This window comes from Sminthopsis crassicaudata, chromosome 1, assembly GCF_048593235.1.
Source record: "Sminthopsis crassicaudata isolate SCR6 chromosome 1, ASM4859323v1, whole genome shotgun sequence".
Classification (NCBI taxonomy): domain Eukaryota; kingdom Metazoa; phylum Chordata; class Mammalia; order Dasyuromorphia; family Dasyuridae; genus Sminthopsis; species Sminthopsis crassicaudata.
In genome coordinates, this window is record NC_133617.1 from 352,952,494 (window position 1) to 352,967,138 (window position 14,645).

Genomic DNA, 14,645 nt, shown 5'->3' on the forward strand with positions numbered 1-14,645 from the left:
CAGCTTTCTTCCACTCCTGCCCAAAGCTAGAGCCCTCTTGGGAACTGGGCTAGTGGGAAAAGTGATTGAGCAGGAATTCCCACTATGGGGACTGGCATTTGTAGTTGGAACTATCGGACTTCCTGAGCTGGAACTCAGATGGTACAGTAGTGGATAGAACACCAGCACTGAAGTCAGGAAGACCCGAGTTCAAATCTGGTCTTGCACACTTAACACTTCCTAGCTGTGTGACCCTGGGCAAGTCATTTAAACCTCCCCCTGCCCCCTCCCCCCACCATTACCTAAAAACAAACAAGAAATCTTGTGATAAATGGTGATTAGGTCATTTGTACCTGTTAAGCTATATTATATATAGGCCTTTGTGGACTAGCCTGAAAGCTTAACTACCCAGTGTGCCATTTCCCTAACTGTCCCCCTTTCCCCCCACTTCTCAGTGGAAAAAGTGCTTGAAGTTCCCAAAAACTGATTCAAATTCCCAGAGACTGACTTCAGATGAATTTTCCCATTTATAACTTGTTAACTGATTGAATATCTTCCAGGGATTGAGGCTGGGAGTGTGTGTTATCTAAAGGCATTTAATAGTGTAGTTATGATTCTGAATGATTGGAATTGGGACTGCAGCTGGATTGGGCATCTGAACCAGTTGCAACTCTCTTTTCAGATGTATACATTTACCATTTTGCCTTCAGTTGCATTCTAGCTATGGTAGTTTTTCTTGTTTTTTTCCCTCCTGTCCTCCAGGCAACCAAGAAGGAGCATGCTGCTATCATTCTCTGGAGTACTACCTCCTGGAAGCAGCTGCAGAGCTTACTTTTCCACAGCTTGACAGTGACCCAGATGGCCTTCTCTCCAGATGATAAATTCCTCCTTGCTGTTTCCAGAGATAGAAACTGGTCCCTGTGGAAAAGACAAGAGAAAAACTCACAAGAGTCAGGTAAAAGCAATTGGTGGGGGGGCAGTAGGGAGAGGAAAGGGGGAACCATGTTACTGTGTGTTTCATTTGTTTCTGGTATTGGCTAAAAAAGGGGAAGTGTAGATAATCTTGAAATGATTGAATTCTGAGCACCACAATTCCATGATGATGGTGTCATCACCAGCCTTGGAACTAAAGGAAGAGAGTGAGGCTGGTAACAGGGTGACTGACAGGTAGCTCAAGATGGGGTGTATTGAGATATGTGAGTTATAGCTTCTATACTTGGACATTTTATAGACACTAAAGATATTTTTAAAAAATCAGTTTTCCTATAAAACTTGGTAAATGATATATCTATCTATATATATAGCTAAAAACATTTAAAAATTTTTTGAAAGCAGAGTAATATTTAACAGTTTGAAAAACTTATTTTCCAAATGCAGTAAGAACAAGAAATTATGGTTGTTTTTCATCATTCTAGGTATTTAATATGTAAGTTCTTGGATTTCTTCCTAGCCATGGAGAGGCATAGAGGAAGCTGCTGACTCAATGTATAATTGTTCTAGACCTGTATTCAGAAAGACCTGAGTTCAAAGTGTGTTTACTTCAGTTTCCTCAACTGTATAATGAGGATGATAATGAAACCTAATTTGAAAGGTTGTTGGGATGATCAGAGGAAATATTTCTTTAAAAAACCTCACAGCATAGTGTTAAGCACATGATAGGTGTCCTGTACTGAGTATTCCTGTCTTCCCTCCTTTATACCAGTCACGGTGCATAAGACTCTGGGTGAGTCCCTTCACCTGTTTTTGGTTCTAGTTTCACAGTCATTTACATGAAGGTGGTGCCAGAGCACACTTGTCCAACTTGCCTATGGGCCAAAATGACCTCTACATTTCTTTGGTAATTGCTAGTAAGTTCAAGACTGGGCTTTGTCAAGAGACAGGGACCTTATTAGGTCCCAGTGTGTGCAGGTACTGTAACTTGGTGCATAGGATGTTTTTTTTTTGTTTGTTTGTTTGTTTTTTTGGCTTCCATGTTCTATGATTATCAGTCCATTTACTAGATAAGTGAACTTAGAGGGGCTCTCAGTCCTTCCCCATCTCTTTTTATCTCTTGGCTGTCTTCTGTCTGCAGCATCAGCTAGGCCTAGAGAACTATTCTTTTAACCTTGGGCTTAAAGTAAGAAAACAAGATTCCTGGTACCTCATCTTTCAGTTTTCCCTCTTGAGAATGACTTGCAATACTTATTTGCTAGTAATTCTGCAGCATTTTTGTCTGGCTCAATCCTGTTATATGCAATTTTCCTTGAGTCTGCTAGAGATGATTGGGGGTACACATTTTAATCCATTTGATCTCTGGTCCTTAAGGACTTGATTTTTCAGGAGGTTATTTCACTTCCTTCTTTCAAAATTTTGCTTGTAAAATGTAGGCAGCAAGCATAAACAGACTGTTTGATATTTGGGTTAAATATGCCAAATTGTCTGAAGAGCAAGAATAATTTCCATTGGAAAAGAAAACAATCTTTGATAACGTGCCTCTCATTATATTGTCCATGACATCCCTGCCCCCAAATTGAACTAGCTGTCTTAGATGTATCTCACTGATCAAGACTGATTGGTTAGTACATATCTATCCCCATTACTGGGGGAAAAAAAAATGAAAAGTGTGCATACTGATGATTGCAGGTCAGTAGCACTGTTTATATAATACATACAATTTTTTTTTTAACAATTTGATTTTATATAAACATTTACCACATATTAGTGTTGCAAAGCATCATTATTTTTAAAACATTAGTTTTGGGGTAAAAAAGCAAATAGCTATCTCACTCAGTAGATGATGATTTTTTCACTTGTGGATATATTTATTTTTTCCAGAACCAGCTTTTAATCTCTGTGCCTTCACAGAAAGAAACACATCTGTGCATAAGAGAATCATTTGGTGTTGTGATTGGAGCCCTGATAGCAGATATTTCTTCACAGGGAGTCGTGACAGAAAGGTGATTAAAAAATTTTTTTTGTTAAATCTTATAACTTTCTCTAAAGAATTTGAGATACTGTCATGAAAAATTTTCAATAAAGAACATTCAGACTAAGTGAGTACCCAGGAGAGGGGGCCCAAAATATTAAAGGAGGGGAGGGAGAAGCAGCAGTGGGAAAGGGAAAGAGAGAATGGTTTCTAGTTGCAAATGCTGACAGTCAGAATTTAGAAGAAAGAAAGGATATCAGCAGACATATATTCCACAGGAGACACTTACATGCTATCTGAGTACCTGACAAGCAGAATCCCCTCTGTAATATCCCCAACAGTGACTGTCTAGCCTCTACTCCAGAGATTTTCAAGGAGTAGAAAACTCTTCATTTCTCTTTTCCACCAAAAAGGCTTTTGGACACTTCTAATTATTAGAAAGGTTTTCTGCACAAGCTCCTTTGACTTCCTTTTTAAATTTTATTTATTTATTTTTTGTTTAATTAAAGTTTTTTATTTTTCAAAACAGTGGACAATCTTCACCATTAGTCTTTGCAAAACCCTGTGTGTTCCAATTTTTCCCCCTTCCCCCATGCCCTCCCTAGATGGCAAGTAATCCAATATATGTTAGTTATGGTAGAAATATATGTTAAATCCAGTATATCTTTGACTTCCTTTTTAACTTCCACTAAATGCTCTTGTTTCTGCCCTTTGGGCTTGGCAGAACTTTGAATTCTTCTTGTCACAACAGCTTCTAAACTACTTGAATATCATTATTATTGGCCCTTCTGAGTCTTCTTTTCTTCAGGGTAAAAACATTCCCGTCTCCTCTTACCATATCTTCTCTGATATGGACTCAAGCCCTTCATCATTCTACTTCCTCTGCAGCTCATAATATGCTCCAAATAGAACCAGATGCTGGGTGAAATCTGACTGTGATACAATGTAAGGGATTTTGAGGAGAAAATGAGATGGTAACTGTAACATGCTTAGCACAATGTGTAAGCACTAAATAAATGTTCACTATTATTACCATTAGCTGATACTGTTATTGAGAACAATGTCTTCTTGACACTAGCCAAGATGTCATTAGCTTTTGGGGGGGCCTATCTTATCATCCTGCTGAGTCATTCATGAGAAGTTGATTTTTTGATATGAGATATAAAACTTTACATTTATCTTTGTTGAATTTCTTCCTTTAGATTTGGCCCAGTGTTCCAGTTGGTCAGGATCTTTTTGGAATCCTGGCTGTCTCCTAGTATGTTGGCCTTTCTTTTCAAATTACATGAGCCATCAATGAATGAATAATCAATGAAGTGTTTTATATATATATCAGGCACTGTTTTAAGCAGACTTAAAAGTGAAATAATCTCTTCCCTCAAGTATATGACATTCTACTGTAGGAAGACAACATAGGCATATAAAAGGGTAGAGTATATCTGTGATTTCATTGTTATAGAGAAATGGTAGGGGAAGAAACTCCTCCTAATGCAAGTCAATACCTTCTTTGCACATTAGTTAAATGAAGATCACTATCTAGAGCCCTGAGAGGTTAGGTGACTTATTGTTCCTGTTATGCAGCCCAGATATTTTAGGGACAAGACGAAAAGCCAGATCTTGCTGTTTTCCAGGTCAGCTCTTTACCCACTGCACAACACTGTCTTTATCTACCTAGAAAGGCAGAGAAAGAAGTTGAGGAAAGGATAGAACTAGGAGTTTGAGGGTGAAAGAAAGAAGGTGACAAATGAGTCTGAAAGAAAATGTAAAATTCTAAGACATAGAGGAGGAGACACATGATCTCTATAGGCCTCTTCTTCCTTATTTGTAAATTGAGGAGATTGAACTAAAATGACCTGGGGGGAATACGGATTTCTGGGTTTTCAAAACAGTTAATTTAAAGGTCATTTTAAATTAACTGTTTTGAAAACCCAGAAATCCGTATTCCCACCAATTTGGGGAAAGGAGATCCTCCATTATTATTGATGATTTTCTGAAAAGAAAGGCCAAAAGCCTGCCATTTTATCTGAGAATAAAAGCTATACTAAAATCAGATAGCTGACTTCTATTATCTCTGTGTTATCTAATACAATGCCTGAAGTCTTTGCTTGGTTGATGCTATTTAACATTCATCAAATAGAACCAGATGCTGGGTGAAATCTGACTGTGATACAATGTAAGGGATTTTGAGGAGAAAATGAGATGGTAACTGTAACATGCTTAGCACAATGTGTAAGCACTAAATAGCTGATACTGTTATTGAGAACAATGCCTTCTTGACACTAGCCAAGGTGGCTCAGTGCATAGAGCACCAGCTCTGAAATCAGGAAGACCTGAGTTCAAGTTTAACCTCAGACACTTAACACTTCATAGCTCTGTGACCCTGGGCAAGTCACTTAACCCCAACTGCCTCAGCAAAAGAAAAAGAAAAAACAAAACAAAACAAAAAAAAACATTCATCAATGATAAAAGTACACTTCTGATCTCTTTGGGAATACTTGGGAATTCCAGCCCAATTTCCCTTTAATTATTTCTTTAGCTATTATTTAACTGGAATCTAGATTAGAAAATGGGTCATTGTACTTTTTCTAGAAAGCATATAGTTACAAGGTTAGGTCATCATGTCTTACATAATCTTATATGATCAAAAGACTTCCAGAGCTCAGAACCCATTCACTGGCAATGTGAACACCTGGCAAACATCTCTACGTTTTTAAAAAGCAAACTGTGTGAGAAGTAGAGTTTCATCTTCTTCAGTTTTCTGTTTTGTAACTTGATCATGTTGAGCATGGTATTGTGAATTTTCAGAACATTAGCCACAGCATATTGCTGATTTAAATATAGGGGGGGAAAAGTCAAATATGAATTGAAAAAAAATCATTTCTGTCCCTGTATCTTCTGTTCTGCAGAGCACTTGGTAGTAAGCTTATTTATGGAATATCTATTCTGGAAGAAAACTGTAGGGAACATCCCAGGATAAAAGAAAGATATTTTTTCTGTGAACTTTTCTGTGACCTCAGATGTCAAAATGTTACACATTCCACCATATATACAGTTTTGTAATTTGTTCATTTGCATGTCTTGTTTAGGTTGTAGTCTGGGGTGAGTGCAATTCCGATGGAACTAATGAAGAGAGCCCCATCTGTGATATTGGGCCCTGCTCTTCAGTTCTGGATACAGAGGATGCAGTCACTGCCATCAGCATCAGCCCTGTGCTTACTCTTACTGGAAGGTATGATTGCATTCTGAGATCTTACTTTAAAGAGGAAAACATTTTAATTCTCATTTATTCATTGTAAGAACAGACACTGAACTGAGCAGCAGTGTTGTTTGCCTGTCTAGTATTGTTCCTCTTTTAATTCCCTTTGTGAAGACTCTTGGCCTTTCAGAGTTGACTCCCAATTAGTTCAAATTAATTTAACTATATCAATAAGAAACTTCTAGGTACTGCAGTGAATAAGGATCAGGAAGTCAGGATTTGGGAAGACTCATCTTCCTGAGTTCAAATCTGACCTCAGACACTTCCTAGCTATGTGATCCTGGGCAAGTCACTTGCTTGCCTCAGTTTTCTCATCTGTAAAATGAACAAGAGAAGGAAATGGCAAACCACATTAGTATCTCTGTCAAGAAAACCCCAAATGGGGTCATGAAGAATTGGTCATGATTGAAATAACAACAATAACAAAAAAAAAAAGATAATAAGGGATCAAGATTTAGATTTGTAGTCTTTCTGTGACAAATGTTTTCAACAACAGACCTTGTGGCAGACCTTGCATTAATTCATTAAAGGCCTTTCCAGCAGAGTCTAAGAATCAAATATTGGCATGTTTTCTTTTAGATATGATTGGTTCCTTTACATTCTGATAAGAAAATGCTTGTAAATCGGTTCTACGATTTACTGCTGTTGTTGAGCTTTGATGCTCACCTTACATCTTAAGTTTAGGAAGTGACATTGGTGATAGTAGAAGTAACTTTAATACTTGATGCTTTTTTTTTTTTTTCTTCTTTAAAGATATATTGTTGCATTAGGATTAGAGTGTGGAAGGATCGATTTGTATACATGGGATAAGACTCTCCAGAAACCATTATCATCAGATTGGACCAAATGCATAGAAACAAATCAGAGGTATTTTCATGTCCCACTCCCCACAAATAATATTTGTTTCCTTTTGAGTTGAACAAAAATTAGTGTGTCTTATGTAATAAGCTATATCCAGCTTTTATTTGGAGAGACACATATAAAGACCCAGGTGCAGAGAAATGGTGAAATTTTTCTTCTTTTTTCAAAAACATGATATATTCTATTCCCAAAATGCACTCTTTTTTCCCATCATTCAGATTATTGATAGATAGAAATAGAATTTATCCTAGATATCCAGAGCCTAGGAGAGAAGGAGAATGGGGAAATTTGGGGAGTTTTTTGCTTGTCACACAAGGTCTCCTACCTTGTTTAGGTAGGAGAATTTGTTTTTTCATGGGGCCTTCTTATTACTTGGGGCCTTTTTCTTTTTACTTCTTTGGAGTATAGGTCTAGTAGTAGGATCTTTGGATTAAAAGGCGCGGACATTTTGGGCATAAATTTTTTTTTATCATAAATGGTGAATATTGAGTAAAATTTATTTTACTGTTATAGTTTGCAAGGATACATTTTTGTATCATGACTTTTTTTATCTTTATTATAGCCAAGGTCATACGCTTACTGTCAAAAATCTGTGTTGGAGAAATTATCCTGGAAGAGCTGGACATGATGACCCAGACAGCAGTGAATGGTTACAACTGGCAAGCTGTGGAGAGGATAATTGTGTCAAAATATTCAATGTTAACAGATATACAATTTAAAATAGAAAATTCACATTTAAGAATGTAAAAAACCTCAGTCACCCTCTGGAGTTTCATATTTTGAAATTTTTTATATTATTTTTAAAAGGGAATTGTTTTTGTAATATCTAAAAAAAAGCCTTGATTATACAATCAATGTTATCTAAATATTTATTTGTAAATAAATAAATTTCCTTTGTCTTAATAATTTAATTTGAAGTTCATTTTTATAATTATGTTTGACACTTTTATTTAGGGGTTAATTATTCTATTTGTGGATTATTCAGATCCACTTGTTCTTCCTTCATCCTGCCAGTTTCAAAATTTTTCATTTTAAACTTATTCTTATTTTACTCCTCTCTTCTGTCACTTAATGAAATCTGACTCCCTTCTGATGATACTTCTTCTCTTGACACACTTTCCACCTCCTTCACTTCAGGGGATATCACGAAGCTATGTTGTGTTGGTTCTATTACTGATTTATGTGATTTAGTCTTAACTGGGCCTTTATAGCAATATTGCCATTATTCTTCTTCCGAGGCAGAATAACACCTTGCTCCTTTTTTCATTTTCATTCTCCTCTTCATTCTGTCTGTCTGAGTGTCTTTCTGGGTTCATTCTCTGGTGCCTACAAAAATGTCCACATCTTTCCATTCTTTAAAAAACCTCATTGGCTCCTACCATCCCTCCTGGCTGTCATCTTGCATCTCATGTCCCATTTGTGACTAAATTAAAGGAAACTTGTGTACACTTGCTGCCGCTTCCTCACTTCTATTTTTTTATTTTTATTTTCCCTGGCGACATGTAGAAACAATACACACACACACACACACACACACACACACACACACACACACACACACACATATATATATATATTTTTTTTTTGGTCACACATATACATGCTTTTTTTTTTTTTTTTTTTTTTTTTAAACATGAATCATGTTGGGAAAGAAAAATCAGAACAACAGGAAAAAACCACACATTCTCATCACTTCTAAAGCAGTATTGTTTCAGCTTCCTCAAGCAACTGAAATTGCTCTCTCTACAGTCACTTGTTAAATCTAAAGACATAGTTGCATTCCTTGCAAAGGGTGATGCTGTTAGTTACCTTTGTTCCCCCCGGGTATCCTCTTTTCAGAATTTTATGACAACATTCTCTCCTGGTTATTCTCCTAGTTGTCTGACTGATCCTTCCCAATCTCTTTGACTGAATCTTTGTCCAGGATGTGCCCATTCACTCTGTCCATGGCCCTCTTCTCTTTTTCCTCCACGCTACCCTTGCTTGGTGATCTCATTCTTTCTCATAAGTTTGATTATAATCTCTGCTCTTGATTCCCAAAACTCATGGCTAGTCTTAACCTGTCTTCTGAGCTCAGTGTTCCAGTGTTGCATCACTAATTTTTTCTTTCATGATCATTCTTTTTTTTTAAAGTTTATTTAGTATATTCAAAACAAAAAAAAAAGTTTTTACATTTGTTTTTACAGTTTTTGAATCTAGATTCTCTCCTCTTATCCCTACTCACAATTAAGAAACCATATATAAAATTATGCAAAACATTTCCATAAAAGTCATGTTGTGAAAGAAAACTTAGATCTCCTACTCTAATAAAAATAACCCTCAAGAAAAGTTAAAAAAAAAAAGAGAGAATGCTTCAATCTATATTCAGATACAATCTGTTCTTTCTCTGGGTATGAATAGGGTTTTTTCATTATAAGGCCTTTAGAGTAGTTGTGAATGATCGTAAATTATTTCAAATCATTTACAGCTGGTTTTTCTAGAACATTTGCATCACCTTTTGAAAATCTCAAACTGGATATCCCATAAGATCTCAAATTCAGAATCAAAGTCTATCTTTTAATCCATATGCATTCTTCTATACCCAGGCTTAAAACTCTGTTGTCATCCCCAATTTCTGTGTGCCTTAAATTTATGTATCCTGTTACTAAATCTTGTTTCTTTCTTCACTACATTTCTCCACTGTGTCCCCCATTTCCACCTGTAACTACCATCCTATTTCAGACCCTGGAATATTGCAACAGCTTTCTAATTGCTCTCTGTGTCAATTCTCTTAAAAGTGATTTTCCTAAGGCACAGATCTGTCTAGATCACTTCCTTAATAAATTCCAGAAGCTCTATTACCGCCAAAACCAAATATGTTTCTCCTGCATTTAAAGCTATTCATATCCTATCCCCTTCCTACTTTTCTGGGTTTCTTTATATACCTTACTCCCCTCCATGTACTTTATATACATCTGATCTTGCTGTTTCTTGCAAATGACACTTTTTTTTCCACATGATTTTTTAGTATTTAACAGCTGTCATGTTGATTTCAGATTTTTTCTTCCTCATAACTTCTCCATTCTTTTAGTCATTCCTCATATAATATGATAATAGCTTAATCTCAGCTCATTTTGCAGATGAGGAAACTGAGACAAACAGGTTTAATTAAATGACTTGTCCAGCATCACCCAGGTAGAGATGAGGTCAAATTTGAACTCTAAACTTTAGGTTTCCTGATTGCTGACCCTGGGACTCTGCACCGCGGCACCACTTCCCTGTGATTGGGGGTGTGTCTGTTCTGAGCACCTGAAGACTGGCTAGCTGGATGGTGAGTGGGAACAATTTGTTCTAAAGGCCACCAGAATGGTGGAAGACTGGCTTAGAGCTTGGTCAACACCAAAGACCCCAAGGCCATCACTAATCCTGACTTTTGTCCTGGCACTGGACTCTGGTGACTGGAAGAGAGGGTGAGGCTGACAGCTTTGTGCAACTCTAGCAAAAACACAGCACCCATGTCAAGACATCATTCTGTGCTGTCATCAGTCCTCTGAAAACGAAGGACAAACAAGAAAAATTTTTCTTAAATTGTAAGCTTAAGTTTATATGCCAGGATGATATTCTCCCTCTTAACAAGAGACAGTAAGATGTTTTGATGAATGCAAGTTGAATAATAACCAAAATGAAATTAGGTAATAGAGTCTTAATAAATCTGGGTTATATCAGTAAGTTTGCCAAGTCTGTGATCTCAGAAGCTTACTTTCCCTACAGAGACCTAGGGACCTGAAATTTCTTTGTATGTTTCATGATGAATGTGGATTCAAAGTGAGCTGGGTTATTTGGATTTGGTCTAATCTCAATTTCTTCTGATCTACCCTGAAAGGTTTGTATTATGCCATATTCATTCCACTATTATTCAATAATATTGAATATATTCCAACATAGACTCAGAGTGGAATACAAATTGCTAAGATTTTCTCAAAGCAAACAGCCTCTTGGAAGATTGAAATCTAACATATAATCTGTTAATGAATGCTATGACATCAGGCTTCCAGCTTGATTTAGTTTTACACACCTTAAATTGTCTCAAAACAGTTTGTTGGGTTATTATCCATTTTAGTTAATAAGGACTTAATATCTATCTAGCTATCGTAACTCACATCTGATTAATATCCTTAGAGTAAATTTATAGAAAGTTTTCCTAAAAAGGGAAAATAATAGTACATGAATTATAGAATTTTGATTTAAAAAAAAAATCATGTGCAAGAATGTTGTTTCTTTTTTCAGTTGTATTTGACTTTGTGACCCTATTTTTGGGGTTTTCTTAGCAAAAATACTGGAATGGTTCACTCTTTTAGCTCATTTCACAGATGATGAAACTGAGACAAGCACAGTTAAATGACTTGCCAGGGTCCTATAACTAGTGAGTGTCTGAATCTGAATTTGAAGTTATGAAAATGTGTCTTCTGGTGGCTATCTTTGGCAATGAGAGGATCCAATTCAGTTCCAATTGATCAATGATGGATAGCTACACCCAGCGAAAGAACACTGGGAAATGAGTGTGGACTGCTTGCATTTTTGTTTTTCTTCCCAGGTTATTTTTACCTTTCTAAATCTGATTTTTCTTGTGCAATAAGTGAATGGTATAAATATGTACACATATATCATATTTAAGATATGCTTTAACATATTTAACATATTTGGGACTACCTGCCATCTAAGGGAAGTGGTGGAGGGAAGGAAGGGAAAAGTTGGAACAGAAGTGTTTGCAAGGATCAGTGTTGAAAAATCACCCATGCATATGTTCTGTCAATAAAAAGCTATAATTGAAAAATAAATAAATAAAAAGAAAATGTGTCTTCCTGACTTGAGGCCCCAAGTCAGTGCTCTGCCCATCAAGCTGCCCTTTCCAGAAGGAAGCATGCATATTTGAGTATGGCCAGTGTGTGAATTTGTTTTGTCTCATTGGGATCCCAAATGTATATAATAATAGTACCTACCTCCCAGGGTTGTTAAGAGAATCAAATGAGATAATAAACGCTTAGCACTATGCATCTACTCCAGATGTTCATATGGACTATTTGTGCCTGAATTCTGATAGAGCCTTTCAAGATCTTATTGGTCTGATCAGCTATAGTTGGACACTCTGCATCTTGACCCCACCATAATGATGCCATTTTGGTCTTTAAGCATGAAAAGCAATAGTCAATCAACTACTAGATCTGTCCACCAAAAGAAAAGAAAAGAAAAGAAAAGGGTTCAAAGCATTTATAACAACTCTTTATGTTAATTATATATAACAACAAGCTCCAAATTGGAAACTCAGAGAATATGCTCTTAAAAGATCAGTAAACAAATGTGGTATATGCATATAATGGAATATTGAAAAAGACAATTTCAGAAGAAAATGGAAAGACCTCGGAATTGATGTGGACTGAGCAGAAGTAGGGGACCAGTGATAATGTTACAGAGAAAAAACAACTTTAATAGACTATAAAATTTTGATCAGTGCAGCATTACCATCACCACTTCACAGAGAGCTGATGAACTTAAATGCAAAACATTTGTGGACCTGACTAAAGTGGGAATTTGTTTTGTCACTCTGTAGCTGTATGTTGAGGACTTTATTTTTCAGGTTGGTTTATTTTAAAATTCATTTAATGGGTGGGTTTTAGTGGGAACATTAGATTAATTTTTAAAAATATCTTTTTAGAAAGAGCCATACTTGGAAAACTTTACACAAGAAGATCTAAAAAATTGTTCATTTTCCTTCTGTTTGCCTTAATTTTCTCATCTGTAAAATAAGTATAGTTCCAACCTTGAAGGATTGTTGTGAGGATCAAATGAGATAATAATTGTAAAGTGTTTAGCATTACACCTGGCACACAGTAAACACTAAATAAATATTAGCTGTTATTAATAATTTTGATTAGACCAAGACAATTCTGAAGGATTTAAAATGAAAAATGAACAAATGGATGCAGATTGAAACCTACTGTTTAAATTTCTTTTATTTTTCATGTTTTTGGTCTGTTTTCTTTCACAACATAACTGATGTTTTTCATCCTGCATGTGTATAACCTATATCAAATTGCCTGTCTTTTCAATGAAGGGAGAAGAGAGAGATCCTCCAGTGATATAATCTATTGACTCTTTGTTCTTTTGATCAAATACAAATCATTTACTCTGAGTTTCCATGCCATTGGACAAGTGCCTATTGCTATTCCTATTTCCCTTGTCCCCAAAGTACCATTATCCTGCTTCTCACTCATCATTTTGACAATGCATTTATTGTTTGTGCTCATCCTAATGACATTGCTGTACCACCCTTATCCCCACGCCCACCATGAATGTTTCATGGATATAGGCAAGCTTTTCTATGTGACTATTACTTCCTATGAGCAAGTTAAAAAAATTTTTTTTGAGGGAGGCCTATTAAATCATCTAATTAGCTTAAAAAAAAAAAAAAAACACCGAACTAATAGCCAACAACATTCCCAAGACCTTTAACAAATAGGTGAATAGGATAGGGAGGATTATTGAGGGAAGAATTTCACTTAACATTTGTTAGTAAAAATTGCTTTTACAAATTGAGAATATGGTTTTAATACACAGTCATACCAATGCTCCTATAAACAAGATGAATAAATCATTACTTTACTTGAAACAAGATCACTTAAGTACCAGAGAGAAATGATGCAACTTTTAGCATGGTATTAGAAGGAAAGGAGTGGTAATACCTGTTCTGGCTATTGTAAAAAGAAAGTGGCAGATAAATGGTGAGGGAGAGAGAATATTTGAGAAATAATAAGACATAATAAGAATATATAATATATAATAATATATACATAATAAGAAATAATTGTTATTAATAATAATAAATTTGATTAGATCACAATATATGTGTGAAGTATAAGTATAATAAGCCTAGAAAGACTAAGTGGATCCAGGTTGTCCATTTCAACTGAGCAGTAAGGTCAAAGAATTGAGTGGTTGAAGCAAGTGGTTGAGAACTGAGAGGGGAAAGGAGGTGGAGGGCAGCTAGGTGACTAAGTGGGTAGAGTGCCAGGTCTGGAGTCAGGAAGCCAAATAAGGTTCAGACACTAGCTGTGTAACTTGGGTAAGTCACTTTGCTTCAGTTTTCTCATCTGTAAAACGAGTTGAGGAAGGAAATGACAAACTACTCTGGTATCTTTGCCAAGAAAACCCCAAATGGGGCCATGAAGACTCAGTTGTTGACTGTACAACAAAGAGGATGTGGAGACAATTGTTGTAGATACCATTTTCTAGGAGCATGGCCATGAAAAATGAATATTCTCAAGACTAACCCCTCTACTTGTTCTTATATCCATCTTTTTCCAACTCTTCTGGAAGCTTGTTATTCTCTCCCTTTCCATCTCAGATCTCCCTTTCCATAGGGTTCTTCCCTGATAATAACTAACATTTAAGTAGCACCAACTATGTGCCAAGTATTATGTTTTACAATTATTATCTCCTTTAACTCTTACAACAACTTAGGGAGGTAAGTGCTATTATTATCTCCATTTTACTGGTAAGAATGAGATGAACACCTAAATAACTTGCCTAGAGTCACCCAGTTATAAAGTGCCAGAGGTCAGATTCAAACTCTTCCCCCCCCCCCCCCAGGCTGGGGTTAAATGACTT

At 36.1% G+C, this 14,645-nt stretch overlaps 1 protein-coding gene across 2 annotated transcripts in view; it reads left to right on the plus strand.

Annotated features, from left to right (window-relative positions):
• The window catches only part of ELP2 (elongator acetyltransferase complex subunit 2), a 49,130-nt gene extending 41,223 nt beyond the window's left edge, over positions 1-7,907 (plus strand). For both annotated transcript variants that reach the window (XM_074279228.1, XM_074279227.1), the window contains exons 18-22: positions 742-934; positions 2,794-2,915; positions 5,971-6,113; positions 6,894-7,007; positions 7,564-7,907. In XM_074279228.1, coding sequence (XP_074135329.1) covers positions 742-934; positions 2,794-2,915; positions 5,971-6,113; positions 6,894-7,007; positions 7,564-7,720 — 729 coding nt within the window. In that variant the 3' untranslated portion in view covers positions 7,721-7,907. The remainder of the gene's footprint in view (positions 1-741; positions 935-2,793; positions 2,916-5,970; positions 6,114-6,893; positions 7,008-7,563) is intronic.
• Positions 7,908-14,645: the final 6,738 nt, after the last annotated feature.